At 39.3% G+C, this 12,138-nt stretch overlaps 1 protein-coding gene across 1 annotated transcript in view; it reads right to left on the bottom strand.

Moving 5' to 3' along the window:
• Rad18 (RAD18 E3 ubiquitin protein ligase) overlaps positions 1-12,138 on the bottom strand; it is a 79,235-nt gene that overhangs the window by 53,247 nt on the left and 13,850 nt on the right. The window contains exons 5-8 of the mRNA XM_028788671.1: positions 10,322-10,659; positions 8,648-8,747; positions 4,690-4,874; positions 1,026-1,102 (exon numbers count right to left, since the gene is read on the bottom strand). Coding sequence (XP_028644504.1) covers positions 1,026-1,102; positions 4,690-4,874; positions 8,648-8,747; positions 10,322-10,659 — 700 coding nt within the window. The remainder of the gene's footprint in view (positions 1-1,025; positions 1,103-4,689; positions 4,875-8,647; positions 8,748-10,321; positions 10,660-12,138) is intronic.

The raw sequence follows: 12,138 nt of genomic DNA, 5'->3' as shown, positions 1-12,138 counted from the left end.
ATACACACACACAAAGAAGATGGAAGGAGAAGGAAAAAGAAGAGAGAAAGAAAGGAAGCTATGAGAGAGGAGGAAGACAAGGAAAAGGAGTGGAGATGATGATGATGATGACGACGACGATGATGGTCATCACGACATTAACAGGCTAAAGAGATAGCTCAGAAGTTAAAAGCATTTGCTGCTCTTTTAGAAGACCTAAGCATAGTTCTCAGCATCCTTACCAAACAATTCACAAATGCCTCTAACTCTAGTTCCAGGAGATCTAACACTCTTGTCTGGCCTCTCCATGCAAACGGGTGTCTAGAAAAATATAACCTTAAGAAAATTATATTAAATTCCTAGGTGGTATGCAATTGTGTTGTAGCTATCTAACTGCCTATTTTCTTTAAATCAGATTATTAAAAGTTGGCCCATGATTCATAGAAGCTTGGGAAAGGTAACTCTGAAAGCTATGTTGCTAGTTAATGTGAACCCTGGTCCTATGGTCTCTCCTAAGAGCTACAAAAGTCATTAAGAATAGCAGAGTAAACCAAGAACTCATTCTTAATGCTTATGACAGTATAAGACATTTATAAAAATTCTAAATCTCAGAATATTTTTATTTTTCCTTTTCCGTCAATGTGTCCTAGTGACATGCTAATGGTTCACAGGCTGGTTTCAGTGTTCAGACCGTGGCTGCTTGTCCCCAGGCACAGGGCAGAGAACCACAGTGGCAGGAGTAAATGGAGGTGGTGCATGTTTACCTCACAACAGAACAGGAAGCAGAACAACATGGGCTTTTTCTATATGACTCCAGCTTATAATCAAAACTCCACTTGGAGCTATACTTTATACTGTAAGTCTATTAAACACAAACACTGTCCAAAAATATGAGCTGTAAGAAAATCTTAATAATCTAAATAGCAATGTGTTCCAGTACATTTTCTACCAAAAAGAATTTACAAAGGCTGGTTCTTAATTTTAAAAGTTTAATTTAACTTTTCCTTCTGCACTCCTACAGAAACACAGAAAGAGACTCAACGTACATTTTCATTGAGTTTACTTGCTTCAAGGCGCATCCTGGTTTTCTCCATGTTTTCAATTTCTTGGACAATTTCAGCAGCTATTAAAATGAAAAGGAAGAAAAAAAAAACAATCACACTGTCTGATCATCATTCTATGCCTATGTGAGGTTTTTAACAGTACAGAAAGACAAGTGGTAGATACATGCAGACTCCTGTCTTCATTTCTGCAAATTTTCAAAAGTAAGTGTAGGTGTTTGGAAGAGAATGGCCTCCATAGGTTCATAAATTTGAATGCTAGGTCTCCAGTCAGTAGAAATGTTTTGGAAGGATTGTGGGTGTGTTCTTGCTGGAGAAGGGGCTGGGCTTTGATGTGTCTAAAGCCCACTTAGGCCCTGTACCACTCACTCTCTCTGTCTAAAAGCTGCATATCAGTGTGAGCTCTCAGCTACTGCTCCAGTGTTGTGCCTGTCTGGCAGCCACCATGCCTCCTGCCATGATGGACATGGACTCACTCTCTGAAACTATAAGCAAACCTTCTATTAAGTGCTTCCTTTTATAAGTGCCCAGGTCTTGGTGTTTTATTACAATAGAATAGTAATTAAAACAGTAAGTTTAGCAATATTTCAAAGCAGTACATTAAATATAGAGTATGGAGTTTTAACATGTAACTCTTCTATATATCACAATAAAACTGTATACCATGTAATTTGTACCTTCTCTCCTTAATATATAAACTGTAATTTTAATAAAATATGAGAATTAATTTACTACTATGAGTTAAGTTCTTAGAGGATATCCACTCTAACTTCAATATATTAAATGTAGTGAAACTTGGCAAGGAGAGAAAAAGATTTGCAAATACCAAGGGACATGCCCTTGCCTCCAAAACCAGTATCTGAAGCCAGTTTCCAACCACTCACAGCAGAGAGATCAACAAAATGCCTTTCTTTGAACACAAAGAGTGCAGATTTTGCAAATGCTGCCTTTCTGTATCAAAAGTCAGTCTATTAAAGTACATGAGGTACAGAATAAGAACTAACAATCTATACACAGTTATATGTAAAAAGATATTAAGTCTGGAATTTACTTCAATATACTCTATAGAGAGGCTTTAAAAGGTACACAGTAAAACTAGGATTGCTTGATAATTGTTTATATTGAAGGATAGACACACGGAGGAGATACGAGTATTTCTCCTCTACATCCACTTCAATCTCCTCTATACCCACTTCAAATAATCCTACTTAAGCCTATTTCAAACTTCAAGCAACTGCTTCCCTTAAAAGATTTTCTTCTCCAAGCACTGAGCTGTATCTGCCTCCTTAATATTGAAAAACTGGTAGAAACAATGCGGACAATATCTTCTGTGACCAACAAATGTTCGTCTCCTTGTGAGCCTTCTGAGTCATGGCATAATACAAAACCAAAAGTATTTACATTCTATCCAATGCATTAACACAAGTATCATTCTGGTACACTCTACAATAGTAAGAAATTATTTTATATATTATATATTATATATTTATTATATATTATATATTACATATTACATATTATATCCTATATGTTACATATTACATATTACATATTACATATTACATATTATATATTATATATTAAGGTTTGGTACAAGTTAAAGGCTTAAGTTATCTTCAGAAAGACTTCTAATTCTGTTTAGGTTGTAGAGAGTGAACAACAGCATCACACTGTAATGACAAGGAAAAGCTAGACAATCTATCCAACTATAATTTTGCTTGAATTCATCAGCGTTAAATAGCAAGTGCATGCCCTAAAATCCCAAAACAGGTGGCAGGACTGGGATGGGCCATGAGTACCAGGTGACAAAAATCAATTCCCAGGAGATAGACTGCAATGACCCTACAACTGAGTAAGATCCCAGCTAAACTTTTTAATGGATTGCAAAAGGCCAAGGGTGGCTTCTAAGAAAGTATAAAAACACTGAGAGGCTCACACACAGGGGCATCAATTGCAGGTTGTTTCTGCAGAATGGCAGCACTCCCATTTTTCCACTTCCTGGCACACTGAGATCGTAGGAGTCCCAGCTGCACACTCAGCAGCATAGACTTTGTCCTGCCTTCTGACTGTGTCAGCTCAATGAATGAGTTGAAATAAACCTTCTTTAAGTTGCTTCCTAGCTATTTGATCATACCAATGAGAAAAGTAACTGATACAAAAAAGTCAGTAAAAGAACAAGATGGGTCTGGTGGTACATGCCTTTAACCCCAGCTTGTGAGAGGCAGAGGTAGGTGAATCTCTTGAGTTCATGACAAGCCTCGTCTACAGACTGAGTCCACCCAGGGCTACACAGAGAAACCCTGTCTCAAGAAGCACGAAACAAAAACCAAAAGCAAAAACCAAAATTAAGACAGAACAATGAAGTCATTGTAAAAAAGCTGGCCATGTTGTTCATAGGCCTTTGAAAGTAGCATGCAGAAGAACTGTAGACGAGGGAAAGGCTGCAGGCTAGAGTCCTAGAATACTCTTAGGATGGCTTGGTAGGCCATTGCAGTTGGAAAGAGGACATCTGAATGCTGAAACGTGGACAATGAAGACTGTACTCAAGAGGTTTCCGAGGACAACAGAGCTCTCTAAGGACTAGAACTAGACTAGAGGCCATTTATGTTGTGCTCTAGCAAAGAATCTGACTGTGTTTTGCAATCTTGACTATTTCAGTGAGGTTGAAAAAATAATAGGCTTTGTTTGGTGGAGAAAATCTTACAATAGTCTAACATTCAGGCTATGGCATGGCTACTGCTCAATGCATTTATCCTAATTCATAGAAAACAGAACAGAAAAATATTTTAAAAATGTGCAATTTAAAAAGAAAATGAGCTCTAGTGTGGGTAAAGTAGTGGACAGTGGAAAGTTGGCTGTGGTGACCCAATCCTTTAGTCCCAGTACTGGGAAGGCAGAGGCAGATGGATATCTGTAAGTTTGAGGTCAGCCTGGTCTACAAAGTCCAGGACAGCCAGTGGCCTGGGAGAAGAGGGATTGGGAATATTCACAGTAATCTTGGGAGGTATTTTAACTTTATGAAAATTTATCACACCATGTACTTTTCTGTTTTTATATCATTCTTCTTGCTTTTAAACATAAAGCAATTCTAAATATTTTTTACCTATAAAGACCTCCAAAATGTATGCCTGGTTGAGTGAAGACTATGTGAAAATACTAACATTTTTATGAATCAGTACTGACTAAGGACACCTGTTTATGTATAGTAATCACAATGGAAACATCCACTGAGTTCTAACTACTTGCTGAGGTACTGTACTAAAGGCATTCTATCACCTCAAAAACATACAGTGTGTAGGATTATGATCTTCACTTTACAGATGAAAAAACTGAAGCACAGAGATGTGACTTGCTCACAGTTTCTCAGAATGAAGTAGGAGTGGTGTAGGACTCTAGATCACTATCACCTTGCAATCTCCGGAAAGACACTCAAAACTGCCAACAATGATTCCTCTGAGAAGGAGCCTGGGGCTATGAGACAGCCTAAGAGGAAGACTGCCTTAGTACAGTGCTCCATGGGTAGCTCTTAAAAATTCATTTGTATATCTTATCTACTACCAAAATGTACTTATTAAAGTTCTTTTTGTGACTTATAATCTCCACTATATACTTACTTTATCCAAAGGCGAGCACAGGTGTATTACTTTACCTGATTTAGGATGCAAAGCATCGCACTGGGCATTATACATGTGCACAAATTCCTGATGCCTTTTAATAAGCTGCTGTTTGTTTCCTTGAATAGATAAACCATGCTGTTTCAGCTTTTTCTTTAAATCTCGATCAGAGAGCAAGTTATATACAGTTTTGGGCAATGGCTTCCTTTTGTGAGCAGAACTAAGACAAACAAACAAGAAAGATCTTAGGATTACTGTGAATTATCAAATATTCTCAGATAAAACAGTAATTTACCTTCCCAATACCTGAATGACTAGAAAAATAGTTGAGCCAGTAAGATAAAAAAAGAAGAGGAAGAGAAGATAATTTAGCCAATGGAGTACTTGCTTCATAAGCATGAGTTTGGCCTTAGCATCCATATAAAAAGCTGGGGAGGTAGAAACAGGCATCCTTAGAGCTTGCTAGCTAGCTTGCCCACCTAATGACCAAGGCTAGGCAGGTCCCAGTAAGAAACTCTGTCTCAAAAGAACAAGGTAGAACAGACTCCTCATTATGAGACCCAGGGTTGACCTCTGGCTTTCACACACATGCTAACATACACATGTACCCCCTACACATGAGCAGGAATAACCACACCCACACAAAGGTAGATAGATGGGTAGGGTACCAGCATAAGCATTCCAACTGGAGGTTCAGCTCTAAGGGGAATTAGATGTATAAGAAGCAATTATCAAAGTGGTCCTCACAATTGCAATCATTTCAAAATTACAACAGCAAATTAGTAAGCTCTTAAGACTAACGGGGTTTAAAATAAAAAGATCTTTTAAAAATAAGTGAAGAGAGTTCACAAAAGGCTGTGCTTCTCAAATTTCAGAGGACCTCAGAACTACCTGGAGAGCTTCTTTCAAATGAAGATGTTCAGTCACTTTCCCCACAGCATCCATCTACATGGTGCAGGCCTGAAGGTGAACTGAAAGTCTTTACTTTCCAGTTTCCCAAGGTAAATCTGATGCAGTGGTCCAAAGGTCATACTGAGAGCACTATTACAGTCAAGTATAGATACAACAGTTCTACTCACACAAGAATCATTTCCTGACTAAATTATGTCATTTATGCTCTATCAGTCTGAAAGCCAGAAATAACTACTTAATTGTAAAAGGACCTGCAACTTCAAAAGAGTATATTTTTCCCAAAATTGTTCTTATAACGAGATCCAACTGGACTCCACAAAATTGATGAAATTATGGTATAATAAAAATCACAGTAGGTAGCAACAACTGAATCATTTTAGTGTTTATGACAAGCACAAAGGAAGGAGTGATTCATTAAGTCTCTAAAACATGTATTTTATCAAAGACAGACTACTACATTTACAACTATGAAATTCTAATAAACACCTGTAGTGTTTACTGGCATTGACAATGAAAGCACCACCAGACATCAACCATCTCTATCAAGAATGTAAGACTCTGAAGCCAGAGACACATTCCCCCCGTATGACATGACACTGCTCTTTTCTATGCTGACTGAGTAAAGGTGACTATCACAAGTCGGGTTCTCAGAACCAGACATCAGTAGGAAAGAGCTCTGCTCTGAACCAAGTGACAGCTCCACACAGAATGGGGTCAGGGTTACCAGCCACACTCAGCAGTGACCTTTAGTGTTTTAAAGGAGAGACTGTAAAGCACAGAGACCCTTATGTGACCAAACCCCAGGCCAGGATATAACTAAACAGAATCAGGTCTGTGTTTCCCTAAGTATCTCTGAACCATTTTGTAAGAAATACTTCTGAGGACAAAAAGAAACAGAAAAACTTGGATTAAAGCCAATTTAAGAATTATGAAACAAATCCAACACCAGAAGCTGTCTCAAGTGTAGGCTCTCTTAGCAGTCTACTGAGTGAGTGACACAATACTGGCCAATTCTAAGTTGCACTGGGGACCAACTGGCAAGGCTCTCTGTGCAGCCACATTTGGAGCACCACTGGACAGAGCTAGAAGCATTAGAAGAATACAACAGAACCTTCTAGAAAGAGAAAAATCCAAACAAGATCATAAGTGCAAATTTCTTACTCTTCAGGGAGAAAATACTCAGCTTTTCTACTTCCAACTCACTTTCTAGGGTGAAACACAAGAGAATAAAGCTGGTCACGAGACAGCTCAGAAGTCACCCTGGGACATCTTGTATTATCACAAATTCCCCCTAACTAAGCAACATAACCACCTAAGTCTGATTCCCATCAACAAACTGTGGGTATAAGAAGGCAGTCCTTAGGTCTGGAGAGATGGCTCAGTGGTTAAGAGCACTAATTTTCTTCCAGAGGTTCTGGGTTCAATTCCCAGCAACCACATGGTGGCTCACAACCATCTGTAATGGGATCTGATGCCCTCATCTGACATGTCTGAAGACAACTAGCTACAGTGTACTCATACACATTAAATAAATAAATAAATAAATAAATAAATAAATAAATAAATCTTTAAAAAAAAGAAGGAGGAAGAGGAAGAGGAGGAGGAGGGAGAGGAGGAGGTGTTGGCAGCCCTTGGAGTCGAGGACAGCGTGTGCTGAGTTAGCAGTGCACGGCCACACTTCAGCCTTTATAAGTTACTGCAGTACAGCCTGCCCCTAGAACCTACATTCACTCCAAACTGACTCAGAAAAACTGAGTTGCACCTTTTTAGTTTTAATAATTAAAACAGTAAGATGGTCCTGCCTCCTGAGAGAAAGCTTTGGGGAGAATATCCCTCAAAAAGGATGAATATAAGCGCCAATCACTCTCTTCACCCCACTTTCCAGATCATTGAAGTCTTTAGCCCCCTTCTCTTTCCCACAGCTCTCTGGATTCTCACTGACTGTCTCCAACTTCACCCCACTTCATTCCCTGTGCACACCACTGTCCTGTCTACCACCTGACAATGCAGGAAGATTGAGACCTATACCCTGTCTTTAAAATAAAATCTTCCCTTGACCTCGATGCCCAGGCTTCCTCCAACTACATCTACCATTGCCAGACTCAAACACAACTCTCTGTTTCTTTATTGTCTCCACCAGCCACTGATTCCTAAAGCCCTGCAATTTAACTTCAACTAAAACATCCCTCCCTGAACACACAAGTGGACTAGTTTCAGATTTGGTGACAGTGGTACACAAAGGACACGATGTAGCACAGTAGTTTAGGTACAAATCTCGACCTCACAACTTATTAGTAATGTCATCTCTGGGTGTTTTGGAGAAAAGGTCATTACATTCCATACATACTCTCTGGCAAGGAAGAGGGAAATCAGAAGCATAGGACTAGAATGACACCGTGTAGCCTAGGCTGACCTACTTTTTCAGTAGTCTATGAGTCTCCTTGAGTCTCCTGTCTCAGCCTCCTGAATGCTAGGATTGCAGGCACATATCACTATACTCAGCTAAAAATATTCTTCTGCATCATTTTTACAGGGGATCATTATGCTACTGAACAGCCTATTCAAAAAATAATTTTTTGCAAAAGCTCTCTAGGATTCAATTCTCAGCACTATATAAATACAGACAGACAAATATACAGTAAGTTTGATTTAAATACTTAAAATATTACATTTTTAATTGTTTAAATATTTATTTAAAATATTAAACATCCTAAGAACTAATAAAAGATTTTACATTCTTCAAATTCAAGCTGTCCTTGCTCTTTTTGGGCAAGGCCTCTACATGATCATTTAAGAATTCTAAAAAGAAAGTAAGTGTAAAAGATAAGTGAATTCTAAGTCACTAGCTTCTCTAAGTCATAATGTAGCAGCAAGCAAGCACTAATCTGCTACTGAAATATGGCAGAGTGTGAGCTCAAGAAGGAAAATGAGGGGATGGAGAGGTAACCATCATTAAAGGAAAAATCAGGCAGAAAAGGAAATAAAGAGTGGTAGTCAGCAGGACAAAAGGAGTCCTGGTTTTGATCCACATCTATTAAGCACAGAAGCATCATGCGAAGGCAGCTCAGAGGCTTTGCTCACCTTCTAAGGCTCTCCTTCTTCTCTTCACGTGATAAACAACTGTCTAAATGCTTATTGATGTGATTTTCTGGAATGCTGACCCCACAAACAGGACAAGACACTGCATTTAAAAGAGAGGGGGAGACTTTATTAGCCATAGAATGGGCAAAAATTAACAAACTGGCATCTTTCAGTAATTAAAAGATAGAATCACAGCTAATACACTCTTTTAAAAAGAGCAAGGAGAACAGACAAACTGGTTACTAATAACTAGCTACTTTGGGAAGTCACATGATCAGAATCCTGGGCCTAGAGGCTGCAATTAAGTTTGGGAGTTAGCTAACTGGAAACAAGGTACTAAGAAACTACAATGCTGAGTTTCCCCAGGCCCCAGGCCCCAGGCCCATCTTACACAGGACAGAAGCAATCTCAACAACTCTGGAATCCACCTATGAGTAAAACCAAGGCTTTGCTGGCCATTACAATCTGACTGAACTACTGACCCTGGCTGCTCCTAGGCCAGGTCCACCTTATTAAAGGTGCAGCTTTGTGGAGTCACAGTGAATGTAGAGGTATCCACCATGGGCTAAAATGCAGTAGCCAATGAAGGAAGGCTTGGGGCACCAGAGTCTCCAGACTCCCTACTTCTACTTGTAATAGAACAGAGAATTCTATCTTACATATTATGGACCATTCTAAGATTTCAGTTGGATAAAAAAGAAAAAAAATCTACAAGAGTTGAATACATGTCCGTATGAAATAAAAACACAACAACAAAAACCACAGTCAGAGTGATCTCCAGGCTAAGATGCTGATATGCATAATCAAAAAATAAGAAAAAATAAACCTTAAAAATACAAGTACTAATAAGCTAATTCCAATTTTCTAGTAAACACTACTGGCCTTCAAGTGGGGGTTTGTATGGGTTTGCTAAACACACACATTCATAGTAAAAAAAAAAAAAAAAAAAGGGTCCTAGAGACTGGCTGTGGGTTTTCCAGATGACCCTTCACACCACAATCCCAGCTCTGTCACCATTAAGCCACTCTGCACCACTGCAGCATGCAAACACCAGAGTTAGTATATAAACAAAGGAAGAGTGCATGTTCCAGGACGTTGGTATGTACTGAACAGGCAGCACATCCTGTCAGTTTTCAGTTACTGTCAGTCTGAGTATACTGTAGGAAGAGTGAGATAACAAACTGGCTACAGAGACATTCTGGGAAAGCCAGGAAATAAGGCAGGTTCACTGAAGTAGTGTCATATGCCAAAGGGTATTAAGCTACAAGCAGAACAGCAAGGACATGTTCAACCAGTGGTATAAAATGAAGGCCTCTTTAAGAGTTAACTAGAACTGGATGAGGTGATAGGTTCCAAGCTAAAAAACAGAAAGCTACCATAAGAAGCTTAACTATTAAGTACTCAGCAGTTACTAGGGCTTAAGAGTAAACTGGGTTCTAGCTGCTCATCTGAGACTTACTCTACAACTATTCTGCAAGAATCATCCTGACCGCTAATCTATAAGCCCCTAACCATGGAATGCATCGATGCCTGAGACATCGATGCCTGAGGTGAGGTGAAACCCAGTCTAGTCTGTCTTACCCCCCAACCCCAAAAGTGCTGCCTATCAATCTCATTCCACATGAGTGAGATTTCCTTAAGTATAAAACAGCATATATAAAGATGACTTCCTACCTTTAGTATCCGGTTTCATAGTGGATGTAGAGGGTGTCACAGGACCATTAGCATCTGAGAGACCAAGTACCGTCTTTCCCAGGAGACTTGTCTCTTTAATCTCAGCAGAGGTGCTTATCTCTTTTTGAGGGCTGAATTTCCTCTCATTTTCTTTTCCCAACAACTCGGATACACAACCACCAGTTTCTCTAATTAGGAACTTATCCATTAATCTGTTCCCCTGTTTGACAGGGTGTTGGGTGGCTTCAGCATTATGTACTTTAACAGCAACCTTCTTTGAGGTGGAAGACACAGGAGATATGGGTGGTGACTCTAAAGCAAACTGCAACAGGCGAGTCCTTGAAACACACAAAACAAACAAACAAGTAAATAAGATGCCAACTTATACATAATACAGTGAGTCTTCCTAATTAATACTTGGTTCCTCTGAAACACAGAACTTCTGTCAAAATCACAACCAAACTAAAAAGTTTCTTTTAAATGAGAAATAAGACAATGAATCAGAATTAAAAGGCAGTTACTAGGGCTTAAGAGTATATTGGGTTCTAGTCACTGATGTAAGACTTACTCTACCATGGCTCAGTAAAATCTAGAGAAAGACACGCAGCCACAGTTAGCACTACAGTACAAGCAACCCAAGAGTGTGAGCCCTGCCGGGGAGAAGAGAGGCAAATGAAGTGATCAACACTGACCCAAGACCTTCACCTGGGAGCACTTGCTTGGATTTGTATGTTGAACTGACATCTAAGCAGGAGAACTGACCTCCCTGACTCAGGGAGAAGAGAGCACAATTCAAGGCAAAGATGATGAGAACTAGAGGAACAGTGTGCTAGGCGTGTGGGAGTGAGCCACGAGAAGGAACCCCTCACCCATCTGCAATCATCTCCAGGGTATGCGAGGACAAACCTCAGGGGCCTGGTAGGAAAGACACTGGTAAACCGATGCCAGAGGCAGTTCTAGAAAGATGCTCAGCTTAGGCCAGCCAAAATGGGATACCCTCACAGAGACCATGTAGACTGAGGTGAGATGTCACAGAGGCCACATCTTAGGAAAAGGGACCACTCTGTGCACGGAGTGTGTTCACACAAATGTGCATGTATGCATATGTGTTTACATCTGTATGCATAAAACTCATGTGTATGCATGTTATATATGTGTGCAAAACTAAAATAGAATCTAGTAATACATTGCACCAACCCTTAACAGAACAAAAGCAATGAGCTGGTAATTTAATTGCTTGTCAGAACAAAATGCACTAACTTTCAAAAAGTATAGCTTTTCTTTCCTGCTGGTCTAGGTTTATCAATGTGCTGCCTCTTTCCTTTCTTTTCCTTTCTTTTTTTTTTTTTTTTTTTCTATACAAGGTCTCACTATAAAGCCCTGGCAGGCCTAGAACTCACCAATCTGGTAAAATGCTACTTAAAAACAAAACAACAACAAAAACTCAACAACTAGTATCAATCATCAGTGATAACAAATGAGATATGTCATTTTCATAGGAAAAGTTAGGTACAAGATAAGTAAAAGGGTTGGCCCATTATATAACCTTCCCTACTTTCATGTATATTTAAATTCTTCCACTACTAAAAAAAAAAGAAAAGAAAGAAAGAAAGAAAAAAGATAAAAAATAAAGGGAAGCTAAGGATGGTGGCAGCACATGCTTGTAATCTCAGCATCAGAAGGATGGAGCAGAAGATTCTAATTCAAGTGCAATTTCAGTTACATAATGATGCTGTGTCTAACACAATCAAAAAAAAAAGGTAGGGAAAGGAGGGAGGGACATTAGGCAAGAGGATGGAGAGGAAGGGGAAGGAAGG

This window comes from Grammomys surdaster, unplaced genomic scaffold (assembly GCF_004785775.1).
Source record: "Grammomys surdaster isolate TR1022 unplaced genomic scaffold, NIH_TR_1.0 125756, whole genome shotgun sequence".
Classification (NCBI taxonomy): domain Eukaryota; kingdom Metazoa; phylum Chordata; class Mammalia; order Rodentia; family Muridae; genus Grammomys; species Grammomys surdaster.
Note: the sequence above shows the minus strand (reverse complement) of the source record. Positions and strands in the feature narration are given on the sequence as shown.